The sequence below is a fragment of the Triplophysa rosa genome, linkage group LG4, assembly GCF_024868665.1.
Source record: "Triplophysa rosa linkage group LG4, Trosa_1v2, whole genome shotgun sequence".
NCBI classification, from domain to species: domain Eukaryota; kingdom Metazoa; phylum Chordata; class Actinopteri; order Cypriniformes; family Nemacheilidae; genus Triplophysa; species Triplophysa rosa.
The window spans coordinates 20,946,504-20,960,631 of record NC_079893.1 but is presented as its reverse complement, the minus strand read 5'-3'; the positions used below and the strand labels follow the sequence as shown (position 1 = coordinate 20,960,631).

Genomic DNA, 14,128 nt, shown 5'->3' with positions numbered 1-14,128 from the left:
AAAAAACAGGAACACTCCAAATATGGAGTAACAGGAAGTAAGGCGTTTTCATGTTCATTTGAACGAAAACCCTGTGTAGTTAAATTTATTTAAGAATATCCATACATATAATATTAGAAAATAATTGTAAATTTGCATCATTTATCTCATCCAACATTAACCTGTACAATTTAAACAATGTACTGTATATTCTGAATGTGTATAAAAATCTGGAGTTAACCTCCATTAGGAGCTTGGTATGCTCTCATTATGGACTTCCTGTCCCAGTGTGGGACGAGACGGTACTCTTACATAGTATTTAGAGGCCACACACCCTATAGTTTGGCAACTTAAAATAGACTCATACAGTAAAGGAAGTCTGAGTGCACACTATAGTGTGTGTCATTGTGTTATGTAAACATTCTTAGTGTGGCACTCTCCTTTTCTCATGCATGCTCAAGCTTCAGTTCACGTGCCCCCACAGCCGTCTGAGGGTGGAAGCGCAAATAGAGTGTTGGCGAGCAGGAAGTGATGCTGTTACAGTAACGAAGACTCGGCTTGATAAATAGCTCCTCTTCCAGACACATTAAGTCCAGTCGTGAGCTTTAGCTAAACACTGTACTACTAGCTAAACACAGGCAAATTTATACTGCTTTGTTGGACTTGTTTTACACTAAGAAAAGATCAAGGTAAGACTTAACCTACCCCTTTTTATTTTCGTTTAAAATGGAATTGTTTTATGAAATATCAATTCATGATAATAAATGATACAGATTTTTATTCATTTTTAACTTCAGAGTTTTCAGAATGAAGTTTGTCATATTGGTGTTTTGCCTGCTGGGAGCAGTCTATGCTAATCCAGTGAGTACTAGAGTTTTTCAGCTTTTAAAAATGGAAATTACAAGAAACAAATTAAAGAACATTGGTATACATTACAAACATTTCTCTTTTTTCAGCTCTTGCATAAAACAGCTATGGAGATGATTAAAGATGCATCCAACTCTGTAAGTGTTCCTAGGTCACTGAAAACAAGAGTTGCTAAGTTTAAATTGTTTTAAATAATCATTTCCTTATCGTATATTACAGTTAGACAGCTCTTCTGAATCCTCTCAGCAGAATGATGCCTCTGCACCTTCTGATGAGGTGCGCTTTCAGAAACTTTTAAGCACTGTGTTTTCTGAAATTACTAAAACGTGCCAGTTTGAGGTAACATTTCATTTTTTTACAGAACTCCAACGATAATAACTCTGACAGCAATGTAAGTGCATATACATTAATGTCAATAAATACATTTTATGAAAACATATCTAGGATAGCTTTTAATAATTGCTTTAATTCCTTGACAGACATCAGAATCACTTGAGTCTGACTCAGCCAAACCGGTATAACTTCACTGTTTACAGTACATTAAACTTCAATCATTTCACAAAATCACTAATGTTCAAATATAATTGAAAATATTGTACTATATGTTTTTTATTAAGGTCTCTGATGAGAGCCAAAGCCATTCTGTGGAAAGTCTGGTAAGTTTTCTTGCCCTATATATTATACAGAAATCATGCTCTAATGCACATACTGTCAATTTCAAAAATGGGCAATTTGAGCGTTCTAGATGGGACATTTAGCATTATGGATGTGACACAAACTCTTAGGGCATATTTCCTAACAATATATTGAATCATCTGAATTTTACTAAACCCCTGTTGATAGCATCAGAAAAATATCAGTCTATTTACAAGTTTTCCATTTAATAAAGGGAAATCAACATGTGTTGGATGTGACAAAAAGGCCAGACGTTTCTGAGAAATAACAATTTTGCTTTAAATAAATAAAAACTGCTTTAGAAACTTTAACAAAGACTTCACATGGGTATTTAAACCACCAAATATTGTGTTTGAAAACCTTTGATAAAACTATATTTTTTCATCTGAAAGTCCCAGTGTATGAAATTTCGCATGATCTAGTGGTGTAGCGGTATTGCAACCAACGGCTCACTCCACCCCTCCTCCCTCCCTTTCGAAGCACTGGTGGCTGACACAGATGTCGTCGCGTTTTCGCTTCTTTGCCGAACGAGATAACATATTTACAAAACACGCTCTGTAGCGCAGTTTGTCTGTTTAGGGCTACTGTAGAAACAACATGGCAAATTCCACGATGGGGAACCCGCGCTGTATGTAGATAGAAATAACTCATTCTAAAACCCATTGCACATTGAGTCCGATATTTACGTCCGAAATTTCCGCACGTTAAAAAATAAATACGACCTCATGTTGTGTCGATCACATTTACACACTGCCTCCGATATTTTCGTCCGTCATAAAAAGATTCGGACTGTGTTCAATTTTCTGCGATTTTCGCATCCATAGCAAGCATTTTGAGAGGCGTTTTGACAATCCAGAGAAACCGTACAAACGAGCGCCAAATAGCCTACGATAAAACGCATACGAAAATTTCGGACTGTATGTGCAAAGACCTTAAGGTAATAAAAGCATTACGCTTATGGTCTTTATACACCTCTGAAGACTAGTTATGTATATTTTATTGCATTTCTATCAATAGATCCTCCATGGACCTTTAAGGTTGACATTTGCACGGAATTGCCCATATTGGCCATAGATTTCTTATTTATACAGTCCATCAATACGATGTTCTCTATGTTTAACTAGACTGGACAAAGTGACACTGCAGTGACATCAGATAACACTCAAAGCAGTAAAGAAAACATGCGCAGGGTAAGTAACATAAAATTGCATATAACACAGATCAATGTTTGTTTTCACTGGAATAATGACTAATAAACGTATGATGATGATAATCACAATACAGGGCTGGATCTACACCCTCAAATGGGTCCATGCGAACTACAGCAACGTGCAAGCAACCAGTGAACCAGATGAGGGCGACGTCACAAATGAGGTCAAATCTATGGACATCACAGACAGTGCCACATCAAAACCGAGCGAAAGCAGCGAATCAAGCGAGAGTTTGGAGAAGGTCGGTGCGAACACCGTTGACACGCAAGATGAAAATAACGGTGCTGACACAAGCGAAAGTGTCGAACACACATACGGTGTTGAGGGGGCACAGTACAGCACTAGTAACAGTAACAGTAGCAGCAGCAGCAGCAGCAGCAGCAGCAGCGAAAGCACAGAGTCCAGTAACAGCACACAGAATGACAGCAGTCACTCAGTGGAGTGCATCTCTGGAACCGACAGCCAAGACTGTGACAGTGAGGAAGACTTTCCCCACGACATTGGCGATGATGGTGCGACCGACCCCTTCAACGGTTTCCTTATGCCAGATTATGTCGAGTCCTAACAGCTTTGTAATTGTTTATGACCCAGTGCTGTGATATCTGCAAATGGAAATCCCAGTAGAGTAGGAATGTGCATAGGGAAATATTAAAAAGAGGGTATGTATAGTTTGGCTATTCCACATATAAACTTAGGCTAGTTAAAAAAACGTGTAGGTAATGTTTTTAGGTTACCTCAGTCCACTTGAAACATACTGTATATTTAAAAGCATTTTTTAAACTTTATTTTACTTTCATATGCATCATAAGGCTGCAGTATTTTTCTAATTTATACGCTTTGTAGTCATATATTTATACAGTTGGTGTTAACCATTTTTAAATAAAAAATATAAACAATTGGATAAGGAGTGTTTTTTCACAGTACTAAAATATGCAAGTAACCTACATCGAATTACCCTGAACTGGCAGACGTCTACTTGATGTCAGCATTTACATCTGCAAGATCTGCAACACAGCCTAGTTTGCTCATCTGCAATACGTCTCGGAGACGTCTGCTGTCAGATGTCAAATAGACCTCTAGAAGACGTCTGTAACATGTTTATGATTTAGAATGTATGTAAAACGGCTCTTTCTAATATGTTTAGCAGATGTTTTTACACAGCAGATGCTTTATATGTAATTAACTTACGACTAAACTCGTATTACATATATAAACTCTTACGAAATAGAACTTGCATATAAAACACATGTCAATGCTGATCTCATACCACAAGGGGGTGGCAAACTTTAGAGAGCAGTGTGGGGTTTCCCTGCGCTGCACGTTATGAATTAACCCAAACATTACAGGATGAGAGGGACTTTTTTACTGTTTCATGTGTGCTGCCTTTGGAAGAGGAATAAAGATTCCTAACACTAAGAATGAGGGTTTAGATGTTGTAAGTTTGTTAATTGCTGTATAATTTAAATGGCTGGTTTATGCTTCCATCTTCAGATAACAGACTATATAAGCACCATTGGCATTCATTGTCTAGACAATTGACACTATATGATCCAAGATAATGGCAGGAATTATGTGGCTATTATGGAAGCTGTGTGAAAGAATGAAAGGTATCTTTAACAGACGTTAAACAAAACAAGGAGAGATGGTATGTAATGAAAACTTTAAATAATGGGGTTTAGACCTTTTAATAGAAGCCAATTATTTCAGATAAAGCAAGAAACTCAAGGGGTATCTGAAATAAATAAAAAAAACTGCTGAGTCTCGTTTAATCCATTTACTCCCTGTTTCTTTACTTTTTACAGTTTTCAGTAAACCATGCTTTTACACTGTAACATTAGACTACATTAAAAACAGCGAATCCTGTAATAGAAAGACCTGATCATTTCTAAATACAACACAAAATATATATTGTATATATATTAGATGCAGAAAACCATCAGATCCATGTCAAATGTGGTTGAAAGAAGGCAGCCAGTGGATTTGGCTCAAGCGGAATGACCCATGCTGGGCCCCAGGGACGTGCACAGACATTTTGAGGGGCATGGGCTCAAGTGGAACTTCTCATATTTGTTTTAATTTTTTCCAAACAAAATGTTAAATATATTAAAATAACTATTTATATAAATCCCTCACACTCACCCAATTGTTTCATTTTCCAACAATGGTCTTCTGTAGAATTCACAAATTTTATCACAAGAACAGGCAACAACAAAGGAAATTAAGCCACAATGTGTATGTTATATGCTAAAGTTTCAAGTATATATTTAGGATAAATGACTGCACAAAGTAAAATGACATATTTTCACTAATAATTTATATATATATATAATATATAATTTATTTTGGACAAGCCAATAAACTGTTTTAATTATTTTGGTGTTATTGGGACACCAACAATGAACTTCACACTAAACTGAAAAAGGCAGTAGGTGCTAATTTGTTATTTTACAGGACAAAAACCTGCAAAAAAAAATTAAAACACACTGCAAAAAATGATTGACAAAATACAAAAAACAGCAGCTTAACTAATTATTATTATTATTATTTATTGTTGCTATAATTGCACTTACTGTACCACGCACGCACGCACGCACACACACACACACACACACACTATGGTGACAAGAACTTTGTTTCACATTTGAGGGAGGGCTGCTTAGATCTATCAGCATACACAACATATAAAATGGATAGTTATCAGATGAGGAGTCTGACATCAAACTTATCAAGTTATTGTTTAAGGCGGGACACTTAATGTACTGTTCAATTTTGAGATGTTGGTCTATTTTGCTTTCATGTCTTCTTTTGCTCTATGTGTATTTTGGAAATTTCCTTTCCATTAAAGTTGTTTGTTTTAAGCCTTCTATACCCCCTCATCTGTTTGCTTCTGTAGATTTCTTCTAAATTAACCCAAAACAAGCGGCATATATATCTGCATATGTAAACATAACATTTCAAGGGAAAAGACTCTTGATGTAAGTCATATTAACTAATAACTGTTGGTATGCTTTAGTTATTTTGTTTATCCTGTTCATCTGAATTGCCTGACAAATGTATGCAAGTTAGCTAATTTTAATTACTTACTGCCTGGTTTACATATCAATGAGGCGATTCTGATGACGTTATTAATTTGACTGTGTTCAGCTGTCGTTTCTCCATCAAGTTAGCATGTATGCCAATGATATACTGCCTTAGCGAAACTTTAGCTTACTCATTAGCTCATACGTGATGGATGTTAGCAAAACAATATTTGCGGTTTGTGTTTTGGATAATTAGGTGTGAATTCGAAAGCACATGTAGCTAGTCTATTCATCACCACTCATCTCCACACCAAGACAAACACTACTGGAAAGGAGGGAGGGCTTCATTTCTGTGGCTCTCTGCCTGGTGTGCCAAACGTGCTACACACACAGCTGTGCTGCGCGTGCGCGCTATGTGCGGCTGCGCGCTTGCGTGGATACGCGGATGGGAGAAAGGCATCGGAACTCATTTCCTGACCTGACATTTTCTAATTGTTTGATAAGGAAAGCCGTGCGCAAACAGAAACACATACGCGTGCACATTCATATATCCATTTATAAAAAAATCCCAGAAAAAGGGCACTTTCTCAAGAGGATGAAAATGGGCCTGGGCTCAAGCCCCCAAACCAACCCCCTCTGCACGTGCCTGCTGGGCCCCAAGTACACTGAGGGCAGGGCTCTAGAGTGCGACCAATTTGGTCGCACATGCGACTTGATTTCTCAATGGTGCGATTAAGAAAAATCTGAGGTCGCACTGGTGCGACCAGCCGTTCGAGGGAGAAAAAAAGTCTCCGCGACTCTGAAAGTTTCCGTGTGATTCAATAACAGACACACATTAGGCCCATATCGTGGTCTAAACCAATCAGAGACAGTGAAGGGCGGACCGCCCCTCTGATTGGCCGTGGTCCAGATTTTCCTGTAAGTGTGTGTACCAGAGGTCGTGTTAACCGAAAATTCTCTGTCATTGACAAAAAATGTTTATCAGTGACGGAAAAATCTGAAGGCCGTCCGTCCGTCAGCTATTTTGACGGATTACAATGAGGACAATTTGTAACTCCCCGTTTCCCTTCATTAGAACGTGATATGCTCGCGAAGGGACGTGCGTGTTTTCACCCGTCATTGTTACTGACTAGACATATGTGATGCGATCTGAGAAAACCCGTCGGATGTCGCGCTGGGACGCGGGAAAGACAGTTCACCTATCAAAGTAAACTACATAACATGAAGAATGAAGGAGTATCAATGCACATTTCCCGCCAGTCCTGTGTAAACTATGGCATGCAAAGTTTTTTTAATACAATATTTTCGTGAGATGGCGGAGCTCCCCGTCTGCAGCACCGGGAGTTATCGCTGCTCATTGCTCATTGATCGCAAAACATACAAGGGATGATCAAAAGTCCAGACACTATGCACATGATAAACAAGGTAAAACTTGCTTCACTGCTTATTAGTTGTTGTCCTATGTTTGCTAGTTTCCTTGTGTAGTGATAACGGCAGAGCTCTCGTTCTTTAAGTGTGCCCGCACCATTTTCCTTACTTTCGTTTTATTCAAACGGTTTTGTACAATATTTTTAGACTTCAACACTAGGGAATGTTTTTTTTATTAAATTGTTATTAGAGCAAGTCTTTTACCACCGTAAAGTGACTTTTCCTTGTGACACTGGACTGTTGTGCTTTTATTTTCATCACTTAACTTTAAACCCGCTTTTCTCCTAATTCCGTTCCTGAAAATCCTAGCGCTTCAGCCGACCTCAGCCATAACTTTTGTTACATACATACAATGAGCAAAATAAAAACTGATTTGGAAAGGTCTTGGTATCAAAAACTGTAATATATAAATTTGCACCATGTGTTGGGTTTTCCCAGATCGAATCACATATGAACATAAACATTAAAACATTAAATATATAGATGAATATAAACAACAACGGCTTTATTGGGCATTCAGTTGTATTAAAATACAACAAGTTCCGAGATGCAAGTACAGCGTGATGACGTCACGAACAAACTAATTACCACCTAATGCCACCTTGCACCATAGTGACGGGTAATAATAGGTTATGACGGATTTTTTACGAGCCTGTCAGTCAAAATGACGGACAATAAAAAAGTCTAGCGCAACCTCTGGTGTGTACGTGTGAAAATGCGTGTGCTGCAGTCAGACAGAGAGGTGAGGAGCCTATAGGCCCGTCAGTTAAACAGAGTGGATCATGAGAGAAGATGAAAAGAACGATTGACAACTTTTTCGTGAATAATGTTAAGTTAAGGCCTGATCCGTCCTAAAATCATAAGCAATGCTCTGACACGGAGCCATCAACCTCCCAGGTTATGTCAAGCCCTGGTCCATTTATCTTGAGATGTTTTAAGTTTCAGTTCAGTGAAGCACTTTAAGCACCAACACTTTTTCAGTAAGTTACCTTTCTTGTAGAATTGTGCTTCAAATAAAGAACTTTATGTTGACCAGATTGTTAGTTAATCATTTACAAGTAAATTTTGCCTATATGGACAGCGATTTAAAAAGAAATGAACTGGTTAAACTGTGGTGTTAAATGCGATGTGGTCGAAAATTTGGGTGCACCTAAGAAAAAAAGTTAGGCGCACCAGTGCAACCAGTGCATAAAGTTAGTCTAGAGCCCTGACTGAGGGTGAAATTCAGAGGTGGTTGAGCACGGGACATAAGCTGAGGGCTGATCATCCTGTAGCGGGCCACCCCTGCAGAGGGTGCATAATGTTTAAAAGTAACACCCAGTGATGCAAGGGCACACTACTGAAGAAGTGGCACACTACTGAAGAAGTGTCCTCTGCCCAACTGCCCCGGAGTGTTACCCTGGCCAAGATTCACCTCCCGTACAACACGCGGACCCCCCTCTCCCCCCCCCCCCCACCCGCATCACTTGATCGTTTACCACTCCCAACAACAAGTCTAACCAAGCAAGTGCTCATCACCACCTACTGGCACAAGGGACAGTATAACATCTCGTCCTGTGTATTATGACTCTTATATTCTTTTTATATTTTTTCAAACTATTAATATTTGATTATTAACGTTAATATAGTTAACATATAAGTTAATAAAGTCAAAGGCTACATTTAGGTTCTGTACATCATGGGCCTTTTTCAGTGCAACAGGAAAAGTGAAGGCTGCTGCATTCACATGCTCAACGTGAGTCGGTGCATAGAAAAGAATGAGTGAGATTTTATCTCACCAACGCGACATGCCAAAAAAGTCTACAAACAGATTATAAAGGAAGCGTTGTAGCTACTTTGTCGCGCCGCCTCATTTCGCGTCGCGGTCGCGCAAAGCAACCTTCTTCAAACGCACAAGGTGGCGCCAGACCTACTGAACTGTGATCTCGAGAGGGACAACAACAGTCCTTCAAACTTGTTAAATGACAAGTAAAGCACACATGACTCGACAATTAACGGAATGGGTGAAGGCGAAAAGGGGGCTAACCGATTATTTTTCGACGTTTGTGTGAAGTGCGAGAAAAATATACCCAAATTGAGACTGGGGAAGTCCCCGCGAGGAAATCCCCTCTTCATAAGATCATTCCGAAATTGAGTGTGGCTCTCAAAGGCTGAAGCTCTCTGTCTTTAGTGTACAGCAGACGCCTGCCGAGCTTTTACGATTGACGGGTATATAGTGCTTTATGTACGACAGTCGTGTCTTTAGTTTTAAACCACAGTATGGATGAGATGAAGAGGGAGAACGAGGCGCTCAGAGCGAAGCTGCGCAGCTGCTCTAAGCTCAACACGTTTTACCACGAAACGCAAGAAGAGATTGATCATTTAAATCAACTGTTAACATCCAAAAACGGAATTATTGCCGATTTGAGGGCAAGGCTGGGGAAGTATGAGAAAACTGTGGTCATGGAAGGAGAGGAGCCCTATTTTGTTGGACCATCGAAGTCTCTGATCGAGAGTTTGTGTAAGGAAATCTGCAAATTAAAACAGAAACTTAAAGAGTCAGAGACGGACGCCGCCCTGAGACTGGAAACCAGTAAAGCTGTAAGTTATTTGTTATTTTTGTACTCTTATGCACTTACCCAATAATTTGTCAACATCATCTGTCAACATTTTTTCCCTCAACCTTATTTGCAAATTACCTGTAAAATAGTTACTACACATTCTAAAGTGAAGCTAAGGACCCCTAATGCATGGAATAAGTGTATACACTTAAAGGGACAGTTCACCCCATTCATTTACTCGCCCTCATGCTATTTCAAACTTTATGGCTTTTGTTTCTTATGCAGAACACACAAAAAATCTGAAGAATGCTGGTAACCAAATAACATCAGACCCCATTGACTAACATTGTGTGACACAAAACCACTGAGGCATTTCTAAAAATATCTTCCTTTCTGTTACACAGAAGAAAGATTCATAAACAGGTTTTGAACGACATGAGGGTGAATGGTGACGAAAAATGATGACAATTTTTTTTATTTTTGGGTGAACTATCCCTTTAAAAGTGTATATTTAAAGCCTTCCCTTATGAAATAACACCAATAATCATAGTTCTAAATTTAACATACAAATTTAACATAGTTAAACCAAGGTTGTACAATGGTAATAAATCTGGCGATCTGGAATTTAATGCGTCGACTCGAGTCTAATTTTGGAAACAAACTTTGATGGTTTATTCATTCCAGGAGATCCAGCGGTTGCAAGAAATGTTAAAAGAGAAAGATCAAGAACTGCAGATGATCAGGCACAGGCCTGAGCAAGAGAAGGAGAGGGAGATACAGCAACTTCGCTCCACTCTGGCCGACAAGGATCGGGCACAGGCCACCAGGGCCGTCCTTTGCAATTCCCTCGCTGAAGAAGCCGAGCAGTTGAGGGCCCAGCTCGGGGCCACGGTGCAGGTGTGTCAGGAGCTGTTGGGGCGACTGGAGAAAGAGAAAAGCAACAACACAGCGCCGGATCAGAGAGCTCAAGTTAATGAGGTGTGTAAAGGACAGTCACAGAGAACATACCCCATTTACGCAAGTGAAAGCCACTTTTCAAAACCAAGACTGCTCATTTAGCGTAAAATGATACATTGCGTCTTATTTCATGTTAAATGTTTCCAATTATATCTGACGTTGCTTTTTTGTATCTTCACCAGACAACAGTTTCCTCAGAGGTTTCTCATCTAAACATCATTATCGGCAAGTTACAAGAGGAGAACGACCAACTTAAAAAAAGAGTTGCATATGTAAGGACCAATTGGATGGAATTGTTGTTTATCACCCACTGACAGTCATTTGACCTTTTTCATAAGCAGAAAATATCTATACCCATACCTTTTACGGAAAGTAACAGTCTTGGAAATGTCATGTCATTTCTTTTCTGTTCACATTATAAACACACATGTCGTTCCGTTCATCTCAGGTGGAAAGTTTAAACTCAAAGTGGCAGAAATACGACTCGAGTAGAGAAGAGTATGTGAGGGCTTTGTGTCAGAAGTTGAAAGAATCAAACGGCCTGGCATCTTCAGGTCCCAACCTCGCCCAGACGTCAGCAGCGGGGGGCACCAATCTGTTCCAGCAGGAGATCGCCCGACTCAACGGCCTCCTGGAGGAGAAGATGATGGAGTGTGAGAGACACACCAGAGAAAAGGATGACAATACCAGAAGAGACCAGGAGCGCATTCAGATGCTCGAGCAACAGGTAAGATTGGGATGTACCAACCATCAAACAGTGCTGTTCTGCTAAAGCGTTCTCAATTCCCATTTAAAACAGGAAGTCATTGCCAGTTTTGTTACAGTAAAGGTGAGAAGTGTTTGGCTTTCTGCCTATAAAGCGAGTGCTGTAATTCTTTGCTGTTCTATAGGTACTGGCCTATATTGAGGACTTCAAATCGGAGCGAGCAGACAGAGAGCGGGCCCAAGGGAAAATCCTGGACCTTCAAGACCAAGTTGCGCAACTTCAAGTACAAATACGCAAACAAGCAAGTATTCATATTCCTACTAAGAAATATATGATTGATATATGATGAGAGTTCCTCAAACTAAACTATATAATACACATACGTACTGTATATATATTATTCTTATTTTAAGTTTTGTATGTCACACAGAGCACCCACGAAGCCTTGTCCTCGCGGCGAACTCACGCGGGACTAAAAAAAGCCCCTCACCGACCCACAGACGTCGCCGAACCGTTGTTAAGGAACAGTCCCCCGGACACAACCTCTAAAAGGACTATAAGTAACACTGCCCCACAGGGAGCATCTGAACTGCAGTGCCCTCGATGTCTTACCACATACGATGATGAGCACACGGCCGAATACCTGAATCACTGGGACGAGTGCGCCAAGCTGTGAGTCTCTCACCTCACTGACTTTTCACAGGACAAGCACTGAGGACAGAATCACTACAAACTCACTGACTATGGGAGGTGTGACAGAAAGTGTGTTGGAAAACGCTGGAGAAAGACCTTTGTTGCTTTTTCGGCTTGACTTCAGTTGTGGACTCGATTCGGAATTAGGGTTTAGGAATTCCCAGTTTGGGGCTTACGCACATGGCTTTCATTGGTGTGAAGAGTAAAAAATGCTCAATTCAATCAACCTCAGACCATTCACATTGTAATGGCGTGTGGTTTATTGCTGTCATGCGTTCAAGAGCGACGCAGTTTGTCTAAGCATGGTACAGTTTCGTTTTTTAAATGTGTTACTATTGCAGATCTGTGTTTAATTCAGATGAATCCTTGGTATCATATACCTCAATATGTGTTATCTTTATCAACTGGTTTGCACTTTTTGCTTTTTTAATTATTGCCGAATACAGAAGATAAAAGCACATGGCTTTTATATTTGATACATAAGCTTCTTAACTAACAGACTGTAAAATATTATTCAGACATTTATTGTCATGGTGCTATTAGTAATGTACAGTGTATTGTAATTCATCTGTATTATTTGTAGGTATATTCCTATTTTTTGATTTAAATAACTTAAATTTTACCAGGAAATAGAGAGCAGGACAGCACACACTATAAATAATGTTCTGATATCTTGATATATACAGTATATATATATATGACAGGTTAATTTTCCTAATGTAAATGTTCTTTATGGTTCTGTTATAAAACATGATTACTTTCTTAGACTTCAAGGCACCTTTTGAGTGTGCGGTACTTGCCATTTGATCCCCCTCTGCAATTGAAAACATTCTAGTTTTAAGTAAGAGAGGAAGTTCCCTACATCCTGGTACACTGACGTACACACTTCTCAGTCTCAGACGCCGTCTAACAAAATGGCTGATGAGTTTAAACACTTATGGGGATAAAAAAGAAATAGGCAAATATCAAAAATATCGACTTTTCAGAAAAGGTGCCAAATTAAGACATAAAAGCATTTATTTTTGTAATAAAATAATATTTGCATAATGACCTCATAATGTCTTCTTTGTATTTGTTGATTGTTTGTATGTGAGTGAGTGTGTTTATACATGAATGCACACGTGGACGTGATCAGATGTAATTAGAAGTTTGATATGAGGAAACCAGACACTGAAATAATGCTGGTAGGACCATGAGGCACAGTGTGTCATTGCATTTAAACTCAAGTCCCATGGGATTTATAAGAGTATGCGTACGTGTGCAAGTGCTGGAAAGCCCCTTCCCAAGCAGTACTGAATGGACAGGCTGTAACTGCAGCAAATTCTCAGCTGTCCTGAGGCCTACGAGTGAATAGCACGAGAGAAACAGGCGACTGCAGGATATAGCGATATAACAGCACTGGCTATTTAAAGGGGAGGAGGCTGCGGTACCAAACAAGGCTAGTGTTTGTGAGTTTAACTGGAACTAGTATGTGCGGATGCTTGTGTTGCTGTTTCTGCATACCTCTTAACAAAAATGTGTCTTTTTAATTAAATTTAGACTTTTAAACATACTGGATCACTAGCGTGGGACACTTTACTTAAAGAATATGTGTATAAAGCTTTATAAAAGTAGTTTTAATGTATTAATTATGCCTTGTAATGCACCTTATAATGCATGAATAATTGTAACTTAAGTTAATACATTATGGCCCGGTTTCACAGACAACGCTTATCCTAAGCCAGGACTATGCCTTTTAAGAATTTAGCCTATTTAAGTCACTTTTATTAAAATACCTTAGAAAAACATTACTGGTGTGCATCTTGAGACAAAACAATGGCACCGATATATTTTAAGTTGTGTCAGGGCAAGTTATTTTCAGTTAAGACCGCTCAAAATTAATTTTAGTCTGGGACTAGCTTTAAGCCTTGTCTGTGAAGCCGGGGCTATAACACTCATCAATTCATTGTTACACTGTGCATTTTTTATTATTTACAACAACATTTAAGTAAGGGATAATGTACAGGCAAGCCGGTTGTTATCGCAGAAATAAGCCCCGACAGTGTGATCAGG

The 14,128-nt window shown here is 39.2% G+C and overlaps 2 protein-coding genes across 2 annotated transcripts; both read left to right on the top strand.

Annotated features, from left to right (window-relative positions):
- Nucleotides 1–329: 329 nt before the first annotated feature.
- On the top strand, nt 330–3,665 carry scpp1 (secretory calcium-binding phosphoprotein 1). Its single transcript, XM_057330593.1, has 9 exons — nt 330–668; nt 777–840; nt 936–983; nt 1,066–1,122; nt 1,208–1,237; nt 1,326–1,361; nt 1,464–1,502; nt 2,646–2,711; nt 2,806–3,665. The coding sequence occupies exons 2-9, from the start codon at nt 787–789 to the stop codon at nt 3,295–3,297; spliced, it is 822 nt and encodes a 273-aa protein (XP_057186576.1). The 5' UTR covers nt 330–668; nt 777–786; the 3' UTR covers nt 3,298–3,665.
- Nucleotides 3,666–9,141: 5,476 nt separating this feature from the next.
- On the top strand, nt 9,142–13,124 carry tnip2 (TNFAIP3 interacting protein 2). Its single transcript, XM_057330586.1, has 6 exons — nt 9,142–9,760; nt 10,405–10,698; nt 10,860–10,949; nt 11,126–11,404; nt 11,568–11,684; nt 11,814–13,124. The coding sequence occupies exons 1-6, from the start codon at nt 9,440–9,442 to the stop codon at nt 12,057–12,059; spliced, it is 1,347 nt and encodes a 448-aa protein (XP_057186569.1). The 5' UTR covers nt 9,142–9,439; the 3' UTR covers nt 12,060–13,124.
- The last annotated feature ends 1,004 nt before the right edge of the window (nt 13,125–14,128 follow it).

Bases quoted from the DNA above. Each gene is read 5' to 3' on its own strand.
- scpp1 (XM_057330593.1), top strand. From the start codon at position 787: ATGAAGTTTGTCATATTGGTGTTTTGCCTGCTGGGAGCAGTCTATGCT. The intron at 984-1,065 runs GTAAGTGTTCCT...CGTATATTACAG, and splicing joins TTAAAGATGCATCCAACTCT to TTAGACAGCTCTTCTGAATC. The intron at 1,123-1,207 runs GTGCGCTTTCAG...ATTTTTTTACAG, and splicing joins CCTCTGCACCTTCTGATGAG to AACTCCAACGATAATAACTC.
- tnip2 (XM_057330586.1), top strand. From the start codon at position 9,440: ATGGATGAGATGAAGAGGGAGAACGAGGCGCTCAGAGCGAAGCTGCGC. The intron at 10,699-10,859 runs GTGTGTAAAGGA...TATCTTCACCAG, and splicing joins AGAGAGCTCAAGTTAATGAG to ACAACAGTTTCCTCAGAGGT. The intron at 11,685-11,813 runs GCAAGTATTCAT...TATGTCACACAG, and splicing joins AAGTACAAATACGCAAACAA to AGCACCCACGAAGCCTTGTC.